General features: G+C 45.0%; 1 protein-coding gene across 1 annotated transcript in view; it reads left to right on the plus strand.

Annotated features, from left to right (window-relative positions):
• LONRF2 (LON peptidase N-terminal domain and ring finger 2) overlaps nucleotides 1–23714 on the plus strand; it is a 70534-nt gene that overhangs the window by 979 nt on the left and 45841 nt on the right. The window contains exon 2 of the mRNA XM_039533294.1: nucleotides 372–429. Within this exon, the coding sequence (XP_039389228.1) occupies nucleotides 390–429 (40 nt within the window). The 5' untranslated portion in view covers nucleotides 372–389. The remainder of the gene's footprint in view (nucleotides 1–371; nucleotides 430–23714) is intronic.

Here is a 23714-nt window from a genome sequence, read left to right on the forward strand (position 1 = left end):
AGTAGTCATCTAATTTTTTGCTAGCCAAAAGAAATTCTCTTAATGAGATATGGATTTTTAAATTGTAATCCTCTTAGTGGTGTATCACTAGCATAAAGTACAGTACAGAAGACTTGCACTCTACATGCCAATTTGTTCCAGGATAAGTTTATTTATACAGTTTAATACTCTATTTTGGGGTCTATTTTCTGTAGCTTCTAGTTGGAAGTGACTTTGATGATTAAATGTTTTGTATGAGTTCTTAAGTCATCAAAAGAAGAGGCTTTATACACTAAAGAGAGACCCAGAGCACAATGAAAGGACAGTGGACCTCAATGAGTAGAGAATGTCATCTCTGAGTTCCTCTTTTTTCCAAACTAATCCTATTTCAGCTGGATCCTCTCCGCACAATGAAAGAAAATCACATTTTCTACAAAGCCAACTGTGCAGGTATGTTTCTTCAATATTTCATTCATTTGTTTGCTGGCTTCTGATACACTTTCAGAGAACTCAGGAGCCTGCCATGCTAGTCTTGAACAGTTTGTTAACAAAAGAGACAAAAGAAAAACAAGCATTAAGATAAGGGAACTTTGGTCAGGATGGGAGGGTATACACAGGTGGCTAGCTGAAGTGCCAAAAGATTGAATCTGCCAATCTTGTATCAAGCTTTCCAAAGCCACTGATTTTTTCTCCCACTAGCCTTTGCTTTGGTAACCTTTTCCCCACCAAGCCTCAAACATCTTAAGCAAATACATGAGGCAGCAGCTTTCTTTGCTGTAAAGTCACCGATTTCTGGCTGCGTTCACCCTTCGTAAATCTATGCCAACCTGAAATCTTTCTTCTCAATATCTCTCTCAAATTTTGTTTTAATTGTTCTTTATTCCCTTTAATCGACAGGCTTTCAGCTTCCCTCAGATTAAAGCTTTATGAGTTAATTTCCTCTTGGGAAGGTGTTTTCTGGGTAGCAACACCCTTTACCACTCCCATCTCCCCATCCTGTCCCTCGGAGTCCATTTTATTTTCACAATCCCTTCCTTACCAAAGGGGTATGAGGTAGTAATAGTGTCAACTCCAAGATTCAGATCTAGATTCAATGCCTACCTAGCACACTGGATATCGTGTCACTGAGGCCCAATAAACATGAAACCTCCCACAGAACCACGGTCAGAGCAGAGCTTTGCAAGGAAGCTCTACCCTATGGAAAGCTGCTTTTTTCCCCATCCACCACACACATTCTTCTGAACATGAATTTCCACCCGGCTTCAACAAATCTCGTCTCTTATTTTACGGGGGAAACAAATAGCTTCTTCCCAGGGCTGGGAATTGCCCCTACCAAATATATTAGTTACTTCCTTCAAAAAACCTGGTTGCTGGTGGGACCATATGTCAAATAAGTTTTACCAAAGACTGCACCTTGTAAATGAGGCTCTCTGCATAAGCGTAGGATGTATTAAAGATATTTGTAATGTGTCAAGTGCAGAGTAAAGTTGTTATAAAGTTGGAGCAGACAAAATATTGATGACTGTTTTATCATAGTGAGAACTCGAGTTCACTGGAGACTTTTGAAAACATTATAACTTCTGTGAACCACACTGGAACACCAATCAAAAAAACGTGCACAGTTTAGGCAGCTAATGTTTACTGCTCTTCTTTGGTACGGGTTACTTCGAACGCTGGCTAGAGCTTGTTTTGATATTTTACTTAATTTTGCAGCACCATATAAATGACACTAGGGATATGTTGCAATCAGAGCCGCCATTTAACATTCAAGGCTATGAGTAATAAGTTCATTAGCCACCTTAAAATTTAGTTAAGGGCTTTCTTTGTAACAAATAATCTTCACTTGCTTTCTGGATGTAGAGCATGTGAAATCTTGCTGTGTGCTTGAGTCGTGAAAAAAGTCTTTCCCTAATTCAGTCCCAGCAGCTAACTAGCCTCTAGAGTGCTCACCTCACACATGATGACCTCTGTGGCGGCAGGGCAGCTTAGAACTCTGGTGGGCCTGGATCCACCAAAACATTACCTGCCTAATGCTAATAATAATCTTTTTAAAGAGTTTTTTTACCCCTTTCCCAGAGTATGGCCAGCTGACAGTATTTATAGCTGAGAGTGTATTGTGTGACTTAACGATCACCGGACCCACTTCCTTTGGTTCACCCTGACATAGCCTGGGTATGGTGGCTGCATCTCGTCCTCCCTGCGTTCTCTGCCATGTGGACAGCTGGATGCCATAGAGCACCTACAGAAGGAGAAAGAGACCATCTGTTCAGTGCACTCCCTGCTCCCACAGAGGTGGCTGCAGACAAGGCACTGTGGATGGACGGGGAGGTGGCACATCCTCCCATCTTCTTATAGCAACAGGCCCATTAGGGGCCACAGTCAATTTCAGGACATTGAGATTAAAACCTGAGTGCACAACAGGAAGGTCATCTTTGAGAGTGATAACCTGAGGGCCTGAGTTGGTGATAATGTTTTGCCTGTGTTAAAAACATATCTTACAGACATGGGCATTGGGTGAAACTTCCCCTGGGAGAGGCTAGTTCCCTGTCCTGCCTCTTCCACCCTTGGCACCGCCCCCACTCCACCCCCTCTCTGCCCCAGACCCCACCCCCACTCCACCATCTCCTTGATCAGCTCCCTCCCTGCTTGGCCCTCGCCGCCCCCTTGCTGTCACTCACCGCATCCCTCCTCTCCTCCCACCACCCACTGTGTCCCTCCTTTCCTCCATTCCCTTCCCCCATGGGAGGGGTGAGGAGGGATGCAGCAGGCCAGGGTGGTCTCGTGGGGAGGGGAGGGGAGGAGAAGAGGGATGTGGATAGCGGCGGGGACCTCTGGAGAGGGGCGCTGGTGTGGAGGAGAGGAGTGAGGAGGGACTCGTCAGGCAGCAGTGGGCGGTTGGGGCCTTGGGGAAGGGGTGGAGCACAGGCGGAGCCACCACAGTCCAGGCGTCTGGCAGCGGGGTGCTGGTGGCTACGCCAGGGGAAGCTTAGCCTCCCCTGGTCTGTTATACCTGTCACCCATGCTTACAGACATTTCATTGAGAAACTCTAGTGCCCCATGCTTTGAAACAGGGACTTTAAATTTGGAGGAGCCAGCCACTCTGGTGCCAGAGATGTGTCGTTTGCTGGTGGGGGGGCTCACCTCACATTTGGCCAAGTTATAAGCCATTGGAAAATTTCAATGTGCATATGCTCAGTAGAGACAGAGTTTGGCAGCTAAATTTTCCAAAGAGAACGTAACTGGGTGTGCTGTAGACTGGGGCTGCAGGAGCTGAGCAGGACGCCTCTTGCAATTGTTGCTCCTCATTGGTAGGGCCTCTTGTGACACCGGACACCACATCTGACAGCAGGGAGCCTGTCTTTCCTGTGCTCTGACTGCTCCCACTGCTGGTGCCCAGAAAGCCTGGAGGAGGAATCATCCTGACTGGAATGCAGGGAGGACAAGAGCCAGACCTGGGTGGGCAGGGGCGGCTCTAGGCATTTTGCCGCCCCAAGCATGGCAGGCAGGCAGCCTTAGGTGGCAGCCTGCAGGAGGTCCGCCGAAGCTGCGGGTCCAGCGGACCCTCCGCAGGCAAGCCACTGAAGGCAGCCTGCCTGCCACCCTCGCGGTGACCGGCAGAGCGCCCCCAGTGGCTTGCCATCCCAAGCACGCGCTTGGCGTGCTGGAGCCTGGAGCCGCCCCTGTGGGTGGGGAGGGGTGTATGTGGCAGTGGTGCTGGGAGGAGACTGGGACTGGGAACTGGGGGGTTGAGAGAGGCTAGAATGAAGTTGGTGCATGCAGCCTTAGCTTAGCCCCCTTGTGCATATAAATCATGACAATTCTTTAATTACATCACATACCAGTTTGTTTACATGATCCTAGACCCAATCAGTACACAGGATGGATGGTGCGCTCAGGGCAAATCAAAGTTGTTTAGCAAAGGAGGCTGTTGCCTATAGGGTCCCTGCCTCAATCAGTAGCAAAAGGTCAGTGCTTGCCTTCAGTAGGCCCATAATGACAGCCCCATCACCCACTCATAAAATTTGCTAATGAGCACCTTGGTGCTTTCTCACCTGCTGCCCCTTATGCCTGGGAGGTGCTCTCTGTAAGCACTTGCAAAGCTTCTTCAAATCCCTCCTTAAAACTCTCCTCTTCCTACATAAAACTTGACAAGAGTTTGGCTAGGGTTTGCTGATAGCATTGCCTCCCATACTGATCAGTATTGTCTCATTGCTTAGTTGGACTCTCTCGTCTGTCTCTATCCGTCTCTTGTCTCATCTTATATTTAGATTGTAGGATCCTTGGTGCAGGGAATTGTTGTGTGTTGTGTTAGTGCAGTGCCTATCACACTGGGCTCCTAGTCTATGACTAGGGCTTCTAGGCACTGCGATAACGCAACTAATAAATAATAATTTGTTAAAGAAGTTGGAGGCTGTGTCGTGAATGAGGCAGGAATTTCAGGAAGTAAGAGGATAGTTTCATGGTTAGGGCAGTTGAATGCTACCCTGGAGAATAAGGCCTGGTCTACACTACGCGTTTAAACCGGTTTTAGGAGCGTAAAACCGATTTAACGCCACAACCGTCCACACTAGGAGGCACCTTATATCGATTTTAATGGCTACTTAAACGGTTTCTGTACTCCTCCCTAACGAGATCGGTATTACCATATCGGATTAGGGTTAGTGTGGCCGCTGATCGATGGTATTGGCCTCCGGGCGGTATCCCACAGTGCACCAGTGACCGCTCTGGACAGCATTCTGAACTCGGATGCAGTGGCCAGGTAGACAGGAAAAGCCCCGTGAACTTTTGAATATTTCCTGTTTGCCCAGCGTGGAGCTCTGATCAGCACGGGTGGTGATGCAGTTAAAAATCAAAATAAAGAAAGAGCTCCCGCATGGATGATGCGGACGTGATCGCTGTAAGGGCAGGCAAATCTGTTCTATCAGCGCTCCGGTACAGAAGACGACATTCAAAATCATTTTTAAATATCTCCAGACAGATGCCATAGCAGGGACTCAGCGCACTGCTGCGTGAACGGAAAGCCAAAGAATCAAATGGACGCTCATGGACTGGAGGACTCAAGCTATCCCACAGTTCCTGCAGTCTCTGAAAAGCATTTGCATTCTTGGCTGAGCTCCAAATGCTTCTAGGGTCAAAAACAGTGTCCGGTGGGTCAGGAACCCCAGAAGTGAAAGGGAAAACAATCCTCTCTTGACTCTTTTACATGTCACCCTATCTTTACTGAATGCTGCAGATAGACGCGATGGTGCAGCACTCAACACCAACATCCTTGCTCCCCCCACGCTATGGCTGGCTGATGGTACAAAATGACTGGTATCTGTCCTCGTCATCAGCCTATTAGCACATGGGGCAGTGCAAAAGGACTGGCAACCATGATGACCAGCATCTGTTAGGTCAATCAAGGGTGCCTGGTCCTAATTTTTCCTGGTAGATGGTGCAATATGGCTGATAACCATCATCGTCATAGCAACAGGGGGCTGAGCTCCATCAGCCCCCACCCTTCATGTGTAAAGAAAAGATTCAAGTGCCCCTGAACTAGCAGGGGGATGCTGGGCTCCTCTCCTACACACTCCTTACTGTCCTGTCTGGACTATCATAGCACCTGGAGGCTGCCTTCCACTCATATCTCACTAAAGTCACTGTGTCTTATTCCTGTATTCTTTATTACTTCATCACACAAGTGGGGGGACAATGCTACGGTAGCCCAGGAAGGCTGAGGGAAGAACAGAATCAACAGGTGGGGTTGTTGCAGGAGCACCCCCTGTGAATAGCATACAGCTCATAATTTCTGCAGGATCTGACACAGAGCAGCTGTGCTCTCTGGTTCTCTGATACAGTGGTTCTCTAGTACACTTGCCCATATTCTAGGCAGGACTGATTCTATTTTTAGATACCAAAAAGAAGGGATTGACTCAGGGAGTCATTCCCAATTTGGCTAAGAGCAGCCAGGGGCACTTATGACAGCAGCAAATGGAACAGTGCAAAAGGACTGGTAGCCACGATCATCTTATTACCAATTTATGGTATGGTAGATGGTACAATATGGCTGATAACCATCTCTGCTATCATGCAAAAGCAAAAGCATGCTGCTGTGTAGCGCTGCTGAATCGCCTCTGTGAGCGGCATCTAGTACACATACGGTGACAGTCACAAAAGGCGAAACAGGCTCCATGATTGCCATGCTATGGCATATTCCAGGGCAATCCAGGTAAAAAAATGCTTGTCTGCCGTTGCTTTCCCAGCGGAAGGAGTGACTGACATTTACCCAGAACCACCCACGACAATGATTTTTGCCGCATCAGGCACTGGGATCTCAACCGGAAATTCAAAGGGGCGGGAGGCTGCGGGAACTATGGGATAGCGCTACCCACAGTGCAATGCTCCAGAAATCGACGCTAGCCTCGGACCGTGGACGCACACCACCGATTTAATGTGTTTAGTGTGGCCGCGCACACTCGATATTATACAATCTGTTTTGTTAAACCGGTTTATGTAAATTCGGAATAATCCCGTAGTATAGACGTACCCTAAGACTCTCTCTCTCTCTGCCTCTGTCACAGAGTTCCTGTGTGATGCTAGGCAGGTAATTTAAACGAAACTCTTCACAGGGGGTCACTAATTGTGCAGCCTTCATTTTCTGGGTGTCAAATCTGAAGTCTGATTTGCAGAAGTGCTTGGCACTCACACATGCAACTGAAGTCAATGGGAATTGTGCTTTGAACATATTAAGTGCTATATGATGCTAAGCACAGCATAATACAGGCCCTAGGTGTCTCAAAATGGGCACCCAAAATTAGCGGACACTTGACCTTAATCTATCTCTTCCCCAGCTGTAGAATGGGGATAATAATACCCCCTCGTCTCACAGGATTCTTATGAAGTTAATGTTTGCAAGCCACCCACGCTGCAGCCACAAGCACATTGGAAGAACCCATGATGAAATTAATACGTCTGTCTTCACAGCAGGGTTTCAATAGTGTGAAGTAAATAAGGTCTAGGGCCATTCATTGAAAAATGGAGATAAAATAAAATATTGACCAGCAGTTCATTCTGTGAGTGGCATCCAACCTATGCACTGAATGAGGCAGGTATCCTGTGGGAAAAAATTGTATGTGACCAGGTAGGTAAAGATTGTCTCACAATGCATAGGCACAGGGGTTGCACAGGCACCCTTCATGCTGGTATTTCCTGACTTCTGAGTTCTTGACTTTGCACCTTTAAAAAACTACACTACAAGAATGTGTGAAATTTTTGTATTTACACTGAATAAGTTCCTTTGAAAAAGTCACATGGGTACCCTCTAGTGACCAAAATATGAATAGCATCAACTAACTAACTAACTCTCCGTGTATTTCCACTCCTGCCCAGAGAGAGAGAGAGAGTATACAATGTACATGAGATAAAATTGGCCTCTGTTCATTTTGCTTATTTGGTTCATGGGATTTGGGTGTCTACTGCACTTACAATATTTAGTCCTGCCATGAGTGCAGGGGACTGGACTAGATGACCTCTCGAGGTCCCTTCCAGTCCTATGATTCTATAATGGGAAATATTACAATAAATTTAACTGCAAGTGGATAACACTGGTTTTTATGGGAATCATTGTGTGTATGCATAATGTATATTCAAATGATATTGACAGCAGCAACTCCATATGTAAGAGTGCATTGAGATTTGCACTTAAAGCGGGACTAACAGCCATCTGTTTCACATTTTAATAATTGAATTTAGTCTTCAAACTCAGCTATAGATGCAGGAAGGAGAGCTGTGAATTGTGATTCCCATACTTCCTGTTGCAAGCAAATGGACAGGGAGAGGATGGGGAGTAGGGTTAACCCCAGCTCCCTGCCCTGGTGATTGGACATGATCAGGGCAAATATGCTGATGGGTAGATGTGACATGCTCATGAGAGGAGTTTCAGAGGTGTCACTGAGGCATGGTTCCTTTCCGGAGATGTTTCTGTCGTGGGCAGCTACACACTCACCTTAAAGGCACAGTCTAGCTCAAACATAGCTATTCCCTTAATTAGCCATAAAGAAATGGAGATTTGCCAAGATTAGCCAATAGCAGTACTCATCTCCATCGACTACTTTTGTTTTTTGATACTGCCAGCCTGCTTCCCTGACTGCAGGCACAAATTAACATTTAAAATTTGTTATTTTTTTATCTGAATTTTGTTTTCATCAAAGTTTTCCAATCCACTCTATCCCTGACTTGACTAGGATGTTGTAGCCATGTTGGTCCCAGGACATTAGAGAGACAAGGTGGGCGAAGGAATATCTTTTATTGCACCAACCTCTGTTGGTGAGAGACACAAGCTTACACAGAGCTCGTCTTCCGGTCTGGGAAACCTGAAGAAGAGCTCTGTGTAGGCTCAACATTTGTCTCTCTCACCAATAGAAGTTGGTCCAATAAAAGATATTAACGCGCCCACCTTGTCTTTCTAGTAGGGAGGCAGGTTGGGCTCTGGGGGAAGGGATTGAGCTCAAGGGGTGGGTAGCATTAGGGCAACTGAGGGGGAATGGAGATGTAGTTGTTATTAGGGGGAGGGTATGAGAGATTGAGCAGGGCAGAGTTTTGTGGAGACAAGGAGCTTTATCAAGGATAGGGCTAGGAGGGAGAGGGGTCAGTATGGGGGTGAGGGTCGAGGGCATGATCTTCTTCCTGCACCTCTCCTCCCCTTTTTATTTTACCCTTCCTCCCTGTATTCTCTATGTGTAAACTGTAAATTCTTTTGGAGCAGGGAATGAGTCTGTTTGTGTATGTGAAGTGCCTGGCCCACACATAGGCATTACAAAGTAATAAATACCAAAGTTAAGGCTGAGTGTGCTGACTCCATCCCCCTGCCTGTTTACATTACAAAATAGTCTTTACTTATGTGATCATATTTTTTCTTAAATATCATACTTTTTCTCCACCTAGTTAATGCCCTCTCTTTCCTTTCATTTATACCTTCTGACAGCCCCATGGCATTTAAGTTACACCAACCTGGAATTCTTACATTCACTTAGACGTCCTTTCACCAGGAAATCAAGGCATAAAACTAACCCATCACCTCAGAATTTGGCCCTCTGTGTTTTCCATACACAAACATATCGCTACCTTGTTAAACTATACAGGTTAATCATTTTATCCTCTTTTCACTGTAGACAAGATTAGGTTTTAGCTATTTACCTTTTCCTACTTCAAGTGTGACCCAATTTAGCTCCAGACGGAATAAATACATAGGAGTGCCTTGCTAGGAGGACCCTGTCATCTAGAATTTCTTTCAAATCCTTAACCTAAAAACGTGATCTCTCACTCACACACACTGCTTTCAAAGTATGCAACATGTCATCTGGGCGTGACTCACTGGGCAGAACACGAGCAGCAATTTCACCTGTCAAGGAAATTCCTCAGACGCATCAGCTCATTCCATTGACTCACCAACAGCTTTTTATCTCTGAGGCATTGTGTCTGGGAGGCAATGTGCTATAGGCCAAGGGAGACTAAGATTCCACATGCCTCTTTACGTTTCAGCCTTTTTTTAAATTTTTCATCATAGAATGCAAGTCTGCAGCCTAAAATAAAAATGGGATGCTGCCATATAAGCTCAGAGACCTTGTCATAGCTGGTGAGGCCAAAGTATGAACAAACATTTTTTTAAAGATTCGTTGCAAACTCATATTATTCTTCACACTGGGCCAGCTCACCACAGAAAGAGCTCTACTCCAGTGCAACACTCCCTGTCTCCCACAGGATGGGGAGTGCTTCCCCCATGGCAATAGTCTCATCCCATTTCCCTGGGATTCCCTTCCTTACTGGGTATAGGGACTGGGTGGACAGTCATGCCTAATGGTTAGAGTCAGACGGCTGGGCCTGGAGCTGGGGTGAGAGTTAGGTGCCAAGCCAAAGCTCAGAGCTGGAGCCACAGTCAGGAGTCAAGCCAGGAGTCGATGCTGGAGGTCAGCATTGGGGTAAGGTATAGAAACAGGGACTTGGAACAATGCAAGAAAACAGGAACCAAGAATAGGCTGGGAGGCAGGAACAAGAACAGGCGAGAAGGCAGGGGACAAGAAAGATGTGGGGAAACTATTATTGTTACTGTGGCAGTGCTTGCCACAGAATCCCATTGTTCTAGGGCAGGGGTAGGCAACCTACGGTACATGTGCCAAAGGCAGCATGCGAGCTGATTTTCAGTGGCACTCACACTGCCTGGGTCCTGGCCACCAGTCTGGGGGGGGCTCTGCATTTTAATTTAATTTTAAATGAAGCTTCTTAAACATTTTAAAAACCTTATTTACTTTACATACAACAATAGTTTAGTTATATATTATAGACTTCTAGAAAGAGACCTTCTGAAAACGTTAAAATTTATTACTGGCACGCGAAACCTTAAATTAGAGTGACTAAATGAAGACTTAGCACACCACTTCTGAAAGGTTGCCGATCCCTGGTCTAGGGGTTGGGCAAACATGTTGGAAGACAGAGTTATTGCCCCGAGGAGCTACCAATCTAAGGCACCGATCTGCAATTGACAGCACCTGGGCAGACTAACTTCAACAGGGCTCTGTGTGGACATAGTGTTACACTGTGCATTGCATGGACTGGGGCCTAAGAAGAGAAATGACATATGAAGGGTGGTGGGGCCTTGGATACAATCTAAATGTAAGGTATTAGGTTTTTCTTGTTTGCATATTTTTTCAGGAAAGTATGAAAATCTGAGGACCCAGTTCTTACCATCCAGAAGACGGTGGAAGTCACCTCCATCCTGCTGGGGGAGAATTTGGCTCTGGGAATTTTTAGTCTACTTACTGGCTAATTTTACACCTTTGGTGAAGCAGGGTGCAATCCGAACAATTAAGAATCTTTGGTATTTGTTATGTTAATACTTAGCACTTACACAATACTTAAGCATTCAGAGTGTGGTAGAAATGCTAGCCAACTAGTCTTCCGGTCAAAAACTGCAAAAGCAGTTACACTTTTTTATAAAATGAATGAAAAGTTCATGGAGAGCGTCCTTTTAAATAACTGATGTTACCTTACTCTGTCATTCTCTGACAGTTTGGCAGATGGTTTTTCATAGAAACTCTGTGGTTTTTCATAGAGACTTTGGAACAAAGAGATTATTCCTCATTAATGAAGACAGATTACATTTGAGTCTGAAATTAAGATACTCTTAAACCTGCTCTGACAGTGCTCTTCAGACTGTTGCAAAGACAGATCTATTGAATAAAGACCAAAGCATTTTCCCCATTACTTGCCCGAGTAACTGGATATACACTGGTAAATTCTACAGGGAGAAAAGGACAGGATTCCATTCTAATTCATAGAGTCACAGATTATAAAACCAGAAGGTGATCATCTAGTCTGACCTCCTGCATAAAACAGGCCATAGGACTTCCCTGAATTAATTCCCGTTTGAACTAGAGCAGAACTTTTAGAAAAACATCCAGTCTTGATTTCAAAATTTCCAGTGATGGAGAATCCACCATAACTCTCAGTAAGGTGTTCCACTTCCAGTGGTTATATGCCCTCACTGTTGCACCTTATTTCAAGTCTAAATTTGCCCAACTTCAATTTCCAGCCATTGGATCTTGTTATACCGTTGTCTGCTATAACAAGATGTCTTTTTCTGAGGCCCATTCTAGCCTAAAAGCTGGAGTAGGTTCCAGGCCCCTCACATCTTCCTTGATGGAGGTGGGAAGGAGCGGAGCATATGCATATCCCTGATGTCCTGCCCTTCCACCAATCCTTGCACACATCACAGCTCACATAAGCCCTCCTGAAGCTGGGCTCTGCTCCAGGCCTTGGCTGCACAGCCCTTCCCCAAAGCCTGCTGACCTCACACAGCTGGACCATACCAGTTTCACTGTACGTGGAGCCACCACATTTGCAGAGGAGTGGGCAGGATATTCCCCTAAATCATGGAAAGGAATTGCAGCTGTATAGCCCCTCTCAGAGTCAATCGCAGAAGCCAAGTGAAAAAGTATCCAGAAGACAAGTAAAAAACTAACTGCAGCAAACTACTAGTCAGTGTTACCATACTATTTGTGGCTAAGTAATTGCTGTACTTGCTTCAGATTGTGTTTTGGGTTATTAAGATAGTGATGGCTTTTTGCCTTGACTTGTTCGCTTCAGTTATGGATTGATCAGTGTTCACATGATCAGGCTTACAGAATGCTAAATAGATGTAAAGTAATGCAAGCAATTGTGTACCATGAAATGTTTCATGCACTTTTGTGGTGGCTTTTCAAACCCGAATCACTTGCATAGTGTCAAGAGGGCACATTTATTTTTGCAGTCATTCAGTAGCTACTGTAGCAGTCAATCCCTTCCTGTCAGTCAACTGCATATACTCTTTCTTAATGGTACTATTGTTTTTCCCTTTGATCTTCTGAAAGTCACAAAAGAGTACACCTCCACAGACTTGGAAAGTTTTCTTTCTATTGCCAATTAGTTTGAATTTTACACTGAAGTTAGCAATTTGCAAAGTAATGAGGCATAGCATACATTAAAAACAGATTACTCATTAATGTCGATTGTAACAGGCTAGTCATGTTTGCCTGAAATACCCCCACCTTGTTAGCAGGTGTTGATCCTGCTGGAGAATTGTAAATTGATTCTGCTGACGGATGTAATTTTTTACCCCACCTGTATATATGGCTAAGTAGTCTGGAGGAAGGAAGTGTAGAAGTAGCCAAACCTGATGTAAAGTGAATTTAGTTTTGTTTTGTTTTGTTTTTTTACAAATTTCTAAGTTAACAAAACCAGGAAAAGTGGGGAGTTGGGATAATACATACAGTATGAACTGTGTTTGAGAGTAGGTTGGAGAAGGTACCGTGTCACAGTAATAACACATGCAATTTAATTATCTACCCTGCTACTCTACCCTTTCAGACTTAACAAACTGTGTGTGTGTTGTTTTAAGGAGTTCATCTGACCTTTTATAAAATATCTCTATGCTTCTAGAAACTAGGAGTGTATGCATGCGCGTGCACAAGAGAGAGGGGAGGCTACAAGGTTGAAACTTATTTTGGATAGAAAAATGAACTTTATGAAAGAGCTTAACACAAATATCTGAGAGGCTTAACTGGTTTTGTGGGGCCTAATTCCTTGTTTAGCTTTCATTTTTTTTAAACTGTAAATCTTTTTGCTCCAACACATCTTGTACTAAGTACTCTGCGTAGGAGGCTTTTGAAGTTCTATTAATATATTGTTTGTGTGTGTGTTCTGCTTTCCTTATTCATGCTAACACTGCTTTATGCACTGAATGGGTGCTCATTTATTTTCGTAAGCCAAAAGACCAACTCCTGATTCTTTTTGCTTTTTCCATCTTATTTTCCAAAAGATGCCAAATTCCTCTGTATGTTGTGTATTTGAATAATGTATGTGTAATTAACTGCAATAGAGCTGTTTTACTTTTGCAGAGCTGGGGGCTAGCCTCCCCTAAGGGAGGGCTCCACCCATCGCCCATGCTCTCTACATCCAAACCAAAATCTCACCCTGTCTTGCTAACATCTTCTTGTGGATGTCCAGCCATTGATGATAACATAGCCAAAATTGGGTTCCCAATTGTTTCATCTGAAGCCTTCTTCTTTCCCTATTTTATTACAGTGGACAGCACCATTATCTTTCCTGTTGTTCAAGCCTGTAATTTTGGCTCCATCTTTTTTATGGTCCTCTCCTTTGACCCATACATCCAAACTGTGTTAAAATATTACCATTTCTTTCTGTGAGCTATTTCCAAGATCTGACCTTTCTTCTCTGCCCGCACTGCCACAACTCTTGTTCAAGATCTGATCGTATCACACCTGGACTACTGTAATCCCCTCCTCTGTGGCCACTATACTTTCAAGTTTAGCCTTCCCCTCTTCAAGTCCATTCCAAATGTTTCTACTAAAATAATCTTTCTGGTTCATTGCTCTGTTACCCCCTCTTTAAGTTCCTTCACTGCCTCCCCCTCTTCCATGGCCTAAAACAGAAACTCCTCACCCTTACTTTTGAAATCTTTAACAACTTAGGCAGGGCTGAGCTATGAGACCTTTTCACAAGGTCAGCTCCCTCCTTCGTTCCACCAAGGATGCCCGCCTCGATCACCCAATTCTTTTCTTTTGAACAAGCATTTCATGCTTTCTGCTACACAGTCCTTTATAAATGTAAAAACTGAGTAAAAATATGGAAAGCCACCATCTTCTCCTCCTTCAAGTCCCTCCCCAATACTCATCTCTTCTGACCGGATCATGGCTAGGAAGGAGGAAATTATGGCTGAAAACTATTAACATGTTTTTCTTTGTCACGCTGTCCTTCTCCCCTCCGCTCCCTGACATCAGGACCCGCTTGTCTATCTCATCCCCTACCTGGTATGTCTTGTCTTTTAGACTGGAAATTCTTCGGGACAGGGATTGTCATCTTCTATATGTTGTACAGCATGTGGCATGAGGGGCTCAACCTGGCAAACATTTAGTCTCTACTGCAACATAAATGTTCAGTAAGTTTTGTTGTAGCTATAGATGTTGCACAATACAGCATGATCCTCCCTCATTGTTCCACACTATAATTTACAGGTCTGCCACCTTCACTCATCAGAGGTGCACACTACAGTAAAAATGGGCAGGCTGTAGTATGGCTCCTGGGGGTACATTTTGTATAGTGTCTGAGGAAAACACTGCATCCCATGGATGAAAAAGGGTAACCCTAATTCTTTCCTGCAGCCCTAAGAACATCCCCATGCCAGAAGGCAAGGGGGTCATTTTATTCCTTTTATTTGGCACCACATAACTTGTGTCCTGTTGTTTTCAAATTTGTTGTATTTTTACTATAAACTATAAACTTATAACTCAACGCTGTGTTTGAAGGGAAGGATGTGCTTTTACCTCTTTAAAGAAGCAATAAACCATATCAGTTCTCTGAGCTGTCCAAGAGAGGGCTGGACACTTCAGGGCACATGGTCTGGGGAAAATTTGGGACTGGGAGTGTGTTGGGGTCACCTTGCTGGTTATAATGAAAGCTGTTGGGAGCTGCTGTGGGGCTGTAGACAGGCTGCTGGGGTCAGACCTGCTGAACCAGGGCTGACTAGTACACAGATCCTTCAGGGTGTGACTTGCATCCGTGTAGGCTGGTTGAGCATTCCAGGCTGGGAGCTAAAGCAGCAAAGCACTGTAAGGCAATCAAGGTTGCAGGACAAGTGGTGACGCAACCCCTTACTGGTCTGGGTCGCACCCCCAGAAGTGTGACCCTTCCAGCTGCTGAAATATAACCTCCTGTTTTCTTATTTGTCAGTGCTGTAATATATTCCCTGTGCTCCCTGCAATGTGATTTTTTGTAAATGCTGTATCTGTGAGTTCACTGAAACAACGTCATCTTCTGAAGAACATTTATAGGAATACAGTAGAACCTCAGAGTAACAAACAGCTCGGGAATGGAAGTTGTTTGTAACTCTGAAATGTTCATAATTCTGAACAAAATGTTATGGTTGTTCTTTCAAAAGTTTACATCTTAACATTGACTGAATATAGCTTTGAAACTTTATTATGCAGAAGAAAAATCTTGCTTTTAACCATCTTAATTTAAATGAAACAAGCACAGAAACAGTTTCCTTACCTTGTCAAATCTTTTTATAACCTTTCCCTTTAGTTTTTTAGTAGTTTACATTTAACACAGTACTGTACAATATTTGCTTTTTTTTTTTTGGCTCTGCTGCCTGCTTGTGTACTTCCAGTTCCAAATGAGGTGTGTGGTTGACCAGTCAGTTTGTAACTCTGAGGTTCTACTGTACTTAGCAACATAACGTAAGAGGACAAACAAGTCTCCTACAGGCAAACAACGATCTGCATATTAGTCTGCCTATAATTTATATTATACATTTTTTTTATGCTGGACTAAAAGATTTATTGGAAGGTAAGAATTTTCAGGTAGGATAACAAACCCCACGTAATGATTCTAGGTCAAAATTTTCCTTTGGTTAACCCCATGTGACCCTACTGAAATGAAAAGCATTGCCTAGATATAAATAAAGTAGAATTTGGTTCTCTACATGTAAATTATAGAAATCTGTCACCTCCAACTACTAGAGGGTAAAACCAGTACATCCTTCCCATGTTCTCAAAAGTAACAGCATATAGCCCTGAGTGTACAAAGATACAGAATTGTGCTGACATACTGTGTAATTCCTAGGTTTTAATAACTGAAGGAAGGCACAGATGTTCTTCTGATTCAAGTTAAAATATGGTGTTTTTTGTTTTTTTCTATCTTTTCTACTGTTGGTTCTGTGTGTTTAACCAATTGGTCTCTTTTGAAGAATGGGTACAATGTTCAGGACTGAAAAATAAGAAGGGAAATATAAATATATGAAAGTTAAGAACGCAAGAGAGCACTTGAGAAGATAGTTATGCCCTATAGAGATATTCAGAAAGCATGCTGAGAAGCCCTGGGCTTATTCAGTCTTATTAATGATATATATTCACCTGACCATAAACTAATGTCTATATGGCAAAGACAGTTCTACTCCTGGGACAGTTCTGCAATTGTACATGAGTCTGAGCTTTCTGTAGGTTCCATTCAGCCATGCCCAGCTTTTCCATGGAGGGTAGCCATGTGCGGAAAGGGAAGGAGAGAGACTCAGGAAATCAACCTCAGAACACAGGCGGGAACTGGACCCATAGCACTTCTCAAAGATCTAGCTCTTTACCTTAATGTCAAATCTGGAGCCCATCTGTCTTTTTGTGGTGGGGGAGCTTGTGCACTGCCAGTAGCCTTTCCATTGAGCTGTAAGGGTGCAATAGGATCTGGGATGGTCTCATGTTTGGAGTACCCCAGACTCTGGGGAAGCCCTATATCTTTGTTCCTTTACCTATGTATTGGGTCACTTTCCCCTTCCCTACAGCTGAAGTAAGGCAAAGAAATCTGCTTATGACATGAGGGCGTGAGGGGCAACAGACTTGGCCACCCTGTCAAACCTCAAAAGGAAAGTACACGGAGATGTTATAATATGTTCATTCCCTTTGTAGGCTTAGACTGGTTAGTGGAGAGTTGTCCAAATTGCTTACCCTTCCCCACCCCCAATCAAAAGCCTTACATTACAGCCATGCTTATCAAATATCCTTCATTTCAACTGTAGCGTTCCATATGTTCCACACAAAGTTGATGTCCCCTCAGTTTTATTGTTGAAAATTATTTACATTGGAAATAAATCATTATGTTAAGGTTATAGAGTTATGTATGCCAGTGACTCTCAGCCTTTCCAGACTACTGTACCCCCCCAAGTTTGACTTCACTTAAAAACTACTTGCTTTCAAAATCAGACACAAAAATACAGAAGTGCCACAGCACACTAGTACTGAAAAATTGCTTATATATTTATAAAATAAATCAATTGGAATATAAATATTTTACTCACATTTCAGTGTATAGTATATAGAGCAATATAAACAAGTCATTGTATGAAATTTTAGTTCGTACTGACTTTGCTAGTGCTTTTTCTGTAGCTGCTTGTAAAACTAGGCAAATATCTAGATGAGCTGATGTACCCCCTGGAAGACCTCTGTGTACCCCTAGGGGTATCCATACCCCTGGCTGCAAACAACTGATGTATGCTATAGGAATGAATGCATTCCACAACATTTTCAGTTGCTTAAGCTAGTAATTTTTTTATCCTTTATTTTGAGTCTTTGCCACAGATTACACCCCACATTTGAGCCTTGGCAGGTTGAGAAGTATGGAGCAGTCATGACTTCTACCTGGCTATATTTTTTAATTGAGCTGGATTGGTAGCATGCTCTTCCATTGTCTGTATTTCAAGATCAGACAGTTTCCCTTCATTGTTACTGAGTCTGTATACAATATTCAATACATGTGAACATCTACTACTGAACACCACTAGACGTCTCCTACAACTATTCATCTCTCAAGCACCAGTTCAGCAAAGTATTTAGGCATGTGCTTAAATCTTTCTGTTCAACAATGTACTTGTGTGTGTGGTTTTGGACTCCTTTGGAAAAGCTGCCTAGTTAACCATTAACTAAACAGTTGCCCATGTTTTCCTAGGTGGTTCTTATGATAGACAACTTGTACAAGAGAACCTTCCACCTGGGTATCGCTGCCTGTGGGCATGCAGAAGATCTGGAAAGCGCAAGCAACAAGATGAAATACAGAGCACATTAGCAAAAGTGATAATGTATTTATTTTTATAGCTCTGGAGCCCATTATAACAGAAAATATCTATGGTCTTCCAGACCATGAACATCCCAGAAAGCTATTGGTTCTGGTTTTTTTAAGGAGACTGGTCTATTCAGCAGAAAGTGACCCAGCACAGAAGAGTGAAAGCTCCCTAACTCCATGGCAGAGTGTTGTGGAGCTGCTCAGGGGACAAGAGACTTCATTTAAAATGTACTACCTGCCTCCCACAGCTCCCTGTAGTGTGATATTAGAGTGTCTTCCAACCCAGCATGCCCTAGGGCTGACATAACTCTTCTGTGTAACACTTTGCTGGAAAACTGACTGGTTCCCTGTGCTCACCTGGGAAGAATGGGGACTCTTCTGCCTCACCCATCAGCAATCTTGCAGGCAGAAAGCTTCATCTGAATGTCAACCCAATAGGGTGCGCCCATTGATTTGTATCTTTTGTATGACAGGTTGCTAATAATAAATTTCAGGCCATGTTGGCCCTCTTCGACTTCCTTGCTGACAGCTCTAATCCTAAAGTTGTCAACCCAATGAATACTTCATTCAGGGTATGTCCCCTTTAAATTTCTTCTCTATTTGACTCTTCTATTTGGATAAAGATAGGGGACAAGGAGCTTGGGAGTTAGGAGACTGGGGCAAAGAGCTAGGGAGTGAGTGTAGGGGAGATTGAAATTGGATGGGGAGCCCAGGGAGGGAGACTGGGAGCCACTGTGGGGAAAGGAGAGACTGATTGGGGAGGAGCTGGGAAGGGGGAACTGGGAGTGGCTGGACAATGAGACTGGTCACGGTATGGTAAGGGGTAGAGACTGGTACTCAGGAAGCAAACCCAGAGGAGGAGCAGTTAACAAAATAATTAATGAACCTATTGTCTCCCCTTTAATGTATTTTTGTTTGCTTTAGAATATCAATCTACTTTGAAAACTGTTAGCACTAAATACACTTTTTTCCATCTATGACTATCTGGTTCCTATAGCACCATCGCCTCCAGATTTATCTCCTACTTAGTTCCTCAACTAGTGGCAGCTCTCTTCTCCCTTCCTTTTGCTGTTATCCCCGTCCATTTCACCACATTCCCATCAGACCATCAGCTTTCCTCTCTGACATACTTTTTATTCAAACTACTACTGTCTGCTATAACCTGCTCTCCAGGAAGATTTTTCAGGGAAAGGATTTTACTCAGAAGCTGAAACAGAAGTGAGAAGTGTTCAAAGAACACCTAATTTATGGGGTTTACATATGCCCCTTTAAGCTGAGCTGTTGGGGTGAGCTAATTCTTACTGGCATAGCATAGTGGCACCAAGTCAAAGGCCTGGTCTACACTAGGCGTTTAAACCGGTTTTAGGAGCGTAAAACTGATTTAACGCCACACCCGTCCACACTAGGAGGCACCTTATATCGATTTTAATGGCTCTTTAAATCGGTTTCTGTACTCCTCCCCGACGAGAGGAGTAGCGCTAATATCGGGATTAACATATCGGAATAGGGTTAGTGTGGCCGCAAATCGACGGTATTGGCCTCCAGGCGGTATCCCACAGTGCACCACTGACTGCTCTGGACAGCATTCTGAACTCGGATGCACTGGCCAGGTAGACAGGAAAAGCCCCGCGAACTTTTGAAATTCATTTCCTGCTTCCCCAGCGTGGAGAGCTCATCAGCACAGGTGACCACGCACAGCTCATCTGCATAGGTAACAATGCAGTCTCCTGAGAATCGAAAAAGAGCCCCAGCATGGACTGCACAGGAGGTACTGGATCTGATCGCTATATGGGGAGAGGATTCAGTGCTAACAGAACTGCGTTCCAAAAGACGAAATGAAAAAGTATTTGAAAGAATTTCTAAGGCTATGACGGATAAAGGCCACAGCAGGGACTCCGTGCAGTGCAGAGTGAAAGTTAAGGAGCTCAGACAAGCCTACCAGAAAACCAAAGAAGCAAACAGAAGGTCTGCGGCAGGTCGAAAAACATGCCGCTTCTATGCTGAGCTGCATGCAATTTTAGGGGGCTGCGCCACAACTACCCCACCCCTGACTGTGGATTCCGAGGTGGGGGTTGTAATCTCTGCCATGGCTGAGGATTATGCAGACGGGGAAGATGAAGATGAAGAAGAGGAGGACGACCTAGCAGAGAGCACACACACTCCGTGAGCCCCAGCAGCCAGGATCTTTTTCTCACCCTGACGGAATTACCCTCCTCCCAGCCCTCACAAGCAACTATCCCAGACAATGACGCCATGGAAGGGACCTCTGGTGAGTGTACCTTTGCAAATAGCAAACATTGTTTTTTAAGCAAGCGTTTTTTAATGATTGATTTGCCCTGAGGACTTGGGATGCATTCGCAGACAGTATAGTTACTTAGAAAAGTTTGTTAACATGTCCGGGGATTGAGAGGAAATCCTCCAGGGACATCTCGATGAAGCGCTCCTGTAGGTACTCCAGAAGCCATTGCAGAAGGTTTCTGGGCAAGGCAGCCTTGTTCCGCCCACCATGGTAGGACACTTTACCACGCCATGCATGTAGCAAGTAATCAGGTATCATTGCATGGCAAAGCATAGCAGCGTATGGTCCCGGTGATTGCTGGCATTCAAGAAGCATCCGTTCTTTATCTCACTGTGTGATCCTCAGCAAAGTGATATCGTTCAGGATAACCTGGTTAAAAATCAGGAATTTAAGTAAGGGGGATGGCCATTTTCCTACTGGGTTCGTGGACTGCAGCAGCTTAAAAAAAAAAACCTTTCCTGCACGTAGCCAAGCGGGGGGAGGGGAGGAGTGAAATGCCGATGATCTTTTTTGTGTTTGGTCACCGGCGATCTTCCTAAGCTACCATCCACGCAGTGGGGTGGGAAGGGTGTTGATTAGCAGGGAGCTAGCGTGGTATTAGCCATGCATTGGGGGGAGAGGTAAATCACTGGAGAAGCCGAAAGACAGTGGCTTACCATGGCCGCATGCAAGCTTAATTCTGATGCCTGGACCTGTGTCTGTGAGATCTGTAACTTCAGAGCTGCAGGCACTCACTATTAAGATGAAAAATGCGACCTTGTAGGGAAATCACATGTGCTATGTAAGGTGAATAGTGCTGTTCACTGTGAAAGAGTATAACCATTGTTCTGTAAAATGTATCTTTTTAAATATTTCTCTCCCTCATGCAGCTGCAAATTTTTCAAGCGTCCCTCCTCCATCCCAAAGGCTAGCACAGATAAGGTGGAGGAAAAAGAAGACGAGAGATGAAATGTTCTCGGATATTATGGAAGTTACACGCAATGAAAGAGCTCATCTGAATGAGTGGAAGGACATGGTATCAAATTACAGGAAAGATGCCAGTGAACGTGAGGACAGGAGAGACACCCGAGATGAGAGGTGGCGGCAGGAAGACCAGCAGGAAAATCAGAGGTGGCGGCAGGAAGATCAGCGGTGGCGGGATGCAACTCTGGGGCTGCTGTGTGATCAAACTGACATGCTCCGGCGTCTGGTGGAGCTTCAGGAACAGCAACAGGATCACAGAGTGCCACTGCAGCCCCTGTATAACCACCCTCAACCCTCACCATGTTCCATATCCTCCTCACCCAGACGTAAAGAACGCGTGGGAGGCTCCGCACCCGCCCACTCCACCCCGTGGACAGCCCAACCAGAAGGCTGTCGTTACTGTGAAATTTTTAATGGCCTTCTCCATCCTTCCTATCCTCCTCCCAAACCACACCCTTACTTCTCTCCTCTTTTTATAATGAATTAATAAAGAATTCATGATTTTTAAACGAGTGACTTTATTTGCATAAGTAAGCTGTACTCGAAGGGGAGGGGAGTTGCTTACAGGGACTGAGTCAATCAAGGGGGTTGGGTGTTCATCAACAAACACAGCAGTCACACTGTACCCTGGCCATTGATGAAGCTCGTTTTCAAAGCTTCTCTGATGTGCACCGCTTCCTGGTGTGCTCTTCTAATCTCCCTGGTGTCTGGCTGCGCGTAATCAGCGGCCAGGTGATTTGCCTCAGCCTCCCACCCCGCCATAAAGGTCTCCCCCTTACTCTCACAGAGATTGTGGAGAATACAGCAAGCAGCAATAACATAGGGGACATTGGTTTGGCTGAGGTCTGAGCGAGTCAGTAATGTCCGCCAGCACGCCTTTAAACGGCCAAATGCACATTCCACCACCATTCTGCACTTGCTCAGCCTGTAATTGAACAGATCCTGACCACTGTCCAGGCTGCCTGTGTATGGCTTCATGAGCCATGGCATCAAGGGGTAGGCTGGGTCCCCCAGGATAACGACAGGCATTTCAACATCCCCAACTGTTATTTTCTGGTCTGGGAAGTAATTCCCTTGCTGCAGCCGTTTAAACAGAGTAGTGCTTCTGAAGACGCGAGCGTCATGAACTCTCCCTGGCCATCCCACGTGGATGTTTGTGAAACGTCCCTTGTGATCTACCAGTGCTTGCAGCACCATTGAAAAGTACCCCTTCCGGTTTACGTACTGGGTGCCCTGGCGCTGCGGTGCCAAGATAGGGATATGGGTTCCATCTATCGCCCCCCCACAGTTAGGGAATCCCAGTGCAGCAAAGCCATCCACTATGGCCTGCACGTTTCCCAGAGTCACAACCTTTCGTAGCAGCAGCTTAGTGATTGCTTTGGCTACTTGCATCACAGCAGCCCCCACAGTAGATTTTCCAACTCCAAATTGATTCCCGACTGACCGGTAGCTGTCTGGCATTGCAAGCTTCCACAGGGCTATCGCCACTCGCTTCTCTACTGTGAGGGCTGCTCTCATCTTGATATTATGGCGTTTCAGGGCAGGGGCAAGCAAGTCACAAAGTTCCATGAAAGTGCCCTTACGCATGCGAAAGTTTCGCAGCCACTGGGAATCGTCCCACACCTGCAACACAATGCGGTCCCACCAGTCAGTGCTTGTTTCCCGGGCCCAAAATCGGCATTCAATGGATAGAATCTGCCCCATTACCATCAGGATCTCCAAAGCGCAGGGGCCCGCGGTTTGAGAGAATTCTGTGTCTACGTCCTCATCACTGTCATCGCCGCGCTGCCGTATCCGCCTCTTACTCGCCTCGGTTTGAAGGTCCTGGTTCACCATATACTGCACGAGAGTGCGCGAGGTGTTTAAAACATCCACGATTGCGGTATTGAGCTGAGCAGGGTCCATGCTTGCTGTGCTATGGCGTCTGCACAGTTCACCAACCAAAAAAGGCGCGAAACGGTTGTCTGCTGCTTTCAGGGAGGGAGCAGTGAGGCTGTACCCAGAACCACCCGTGACAATGATTTTTGCCCCATCAGGCACTGGGATCTCAACCCGGAAATTCCAAGGGGCGGGGGAGGCTGCAGGAACTATGGGATAGCTACGGAATAGCTACTCACAGTGCAATGCTCCAGTAATCGACGCTAGCCTTAGACCGTGGACGCACACCACCGATTTAATGTGTTTAGTGTGGCCGCACGCACTCGAATTTATACAATCTGTTTTGCTAAACCGGTTTATGTAAAATCAGAATAATCCCGTAGTGTAGACGTACCCAAAGACATCGGTGGCAGTTGGGAAACAGCAGCTGAGGAGTAGAACACAATGCAGGGAAATA

Source organism: Mauremys reevesii, linkage group 1 (assembly GCF_016161935.1).
Source record: "Mauremys reevesii isolate NIE-2019 linkage group 1, ASM1616193v1, whole genome shotgun sequence".
Classification (NCBI taxonomy): domain Eukaryota; kingdom Metazoa; phylum Chordata; order Testudines; family Geoemydidae; genus Mauremys; species Mauremys reevesii.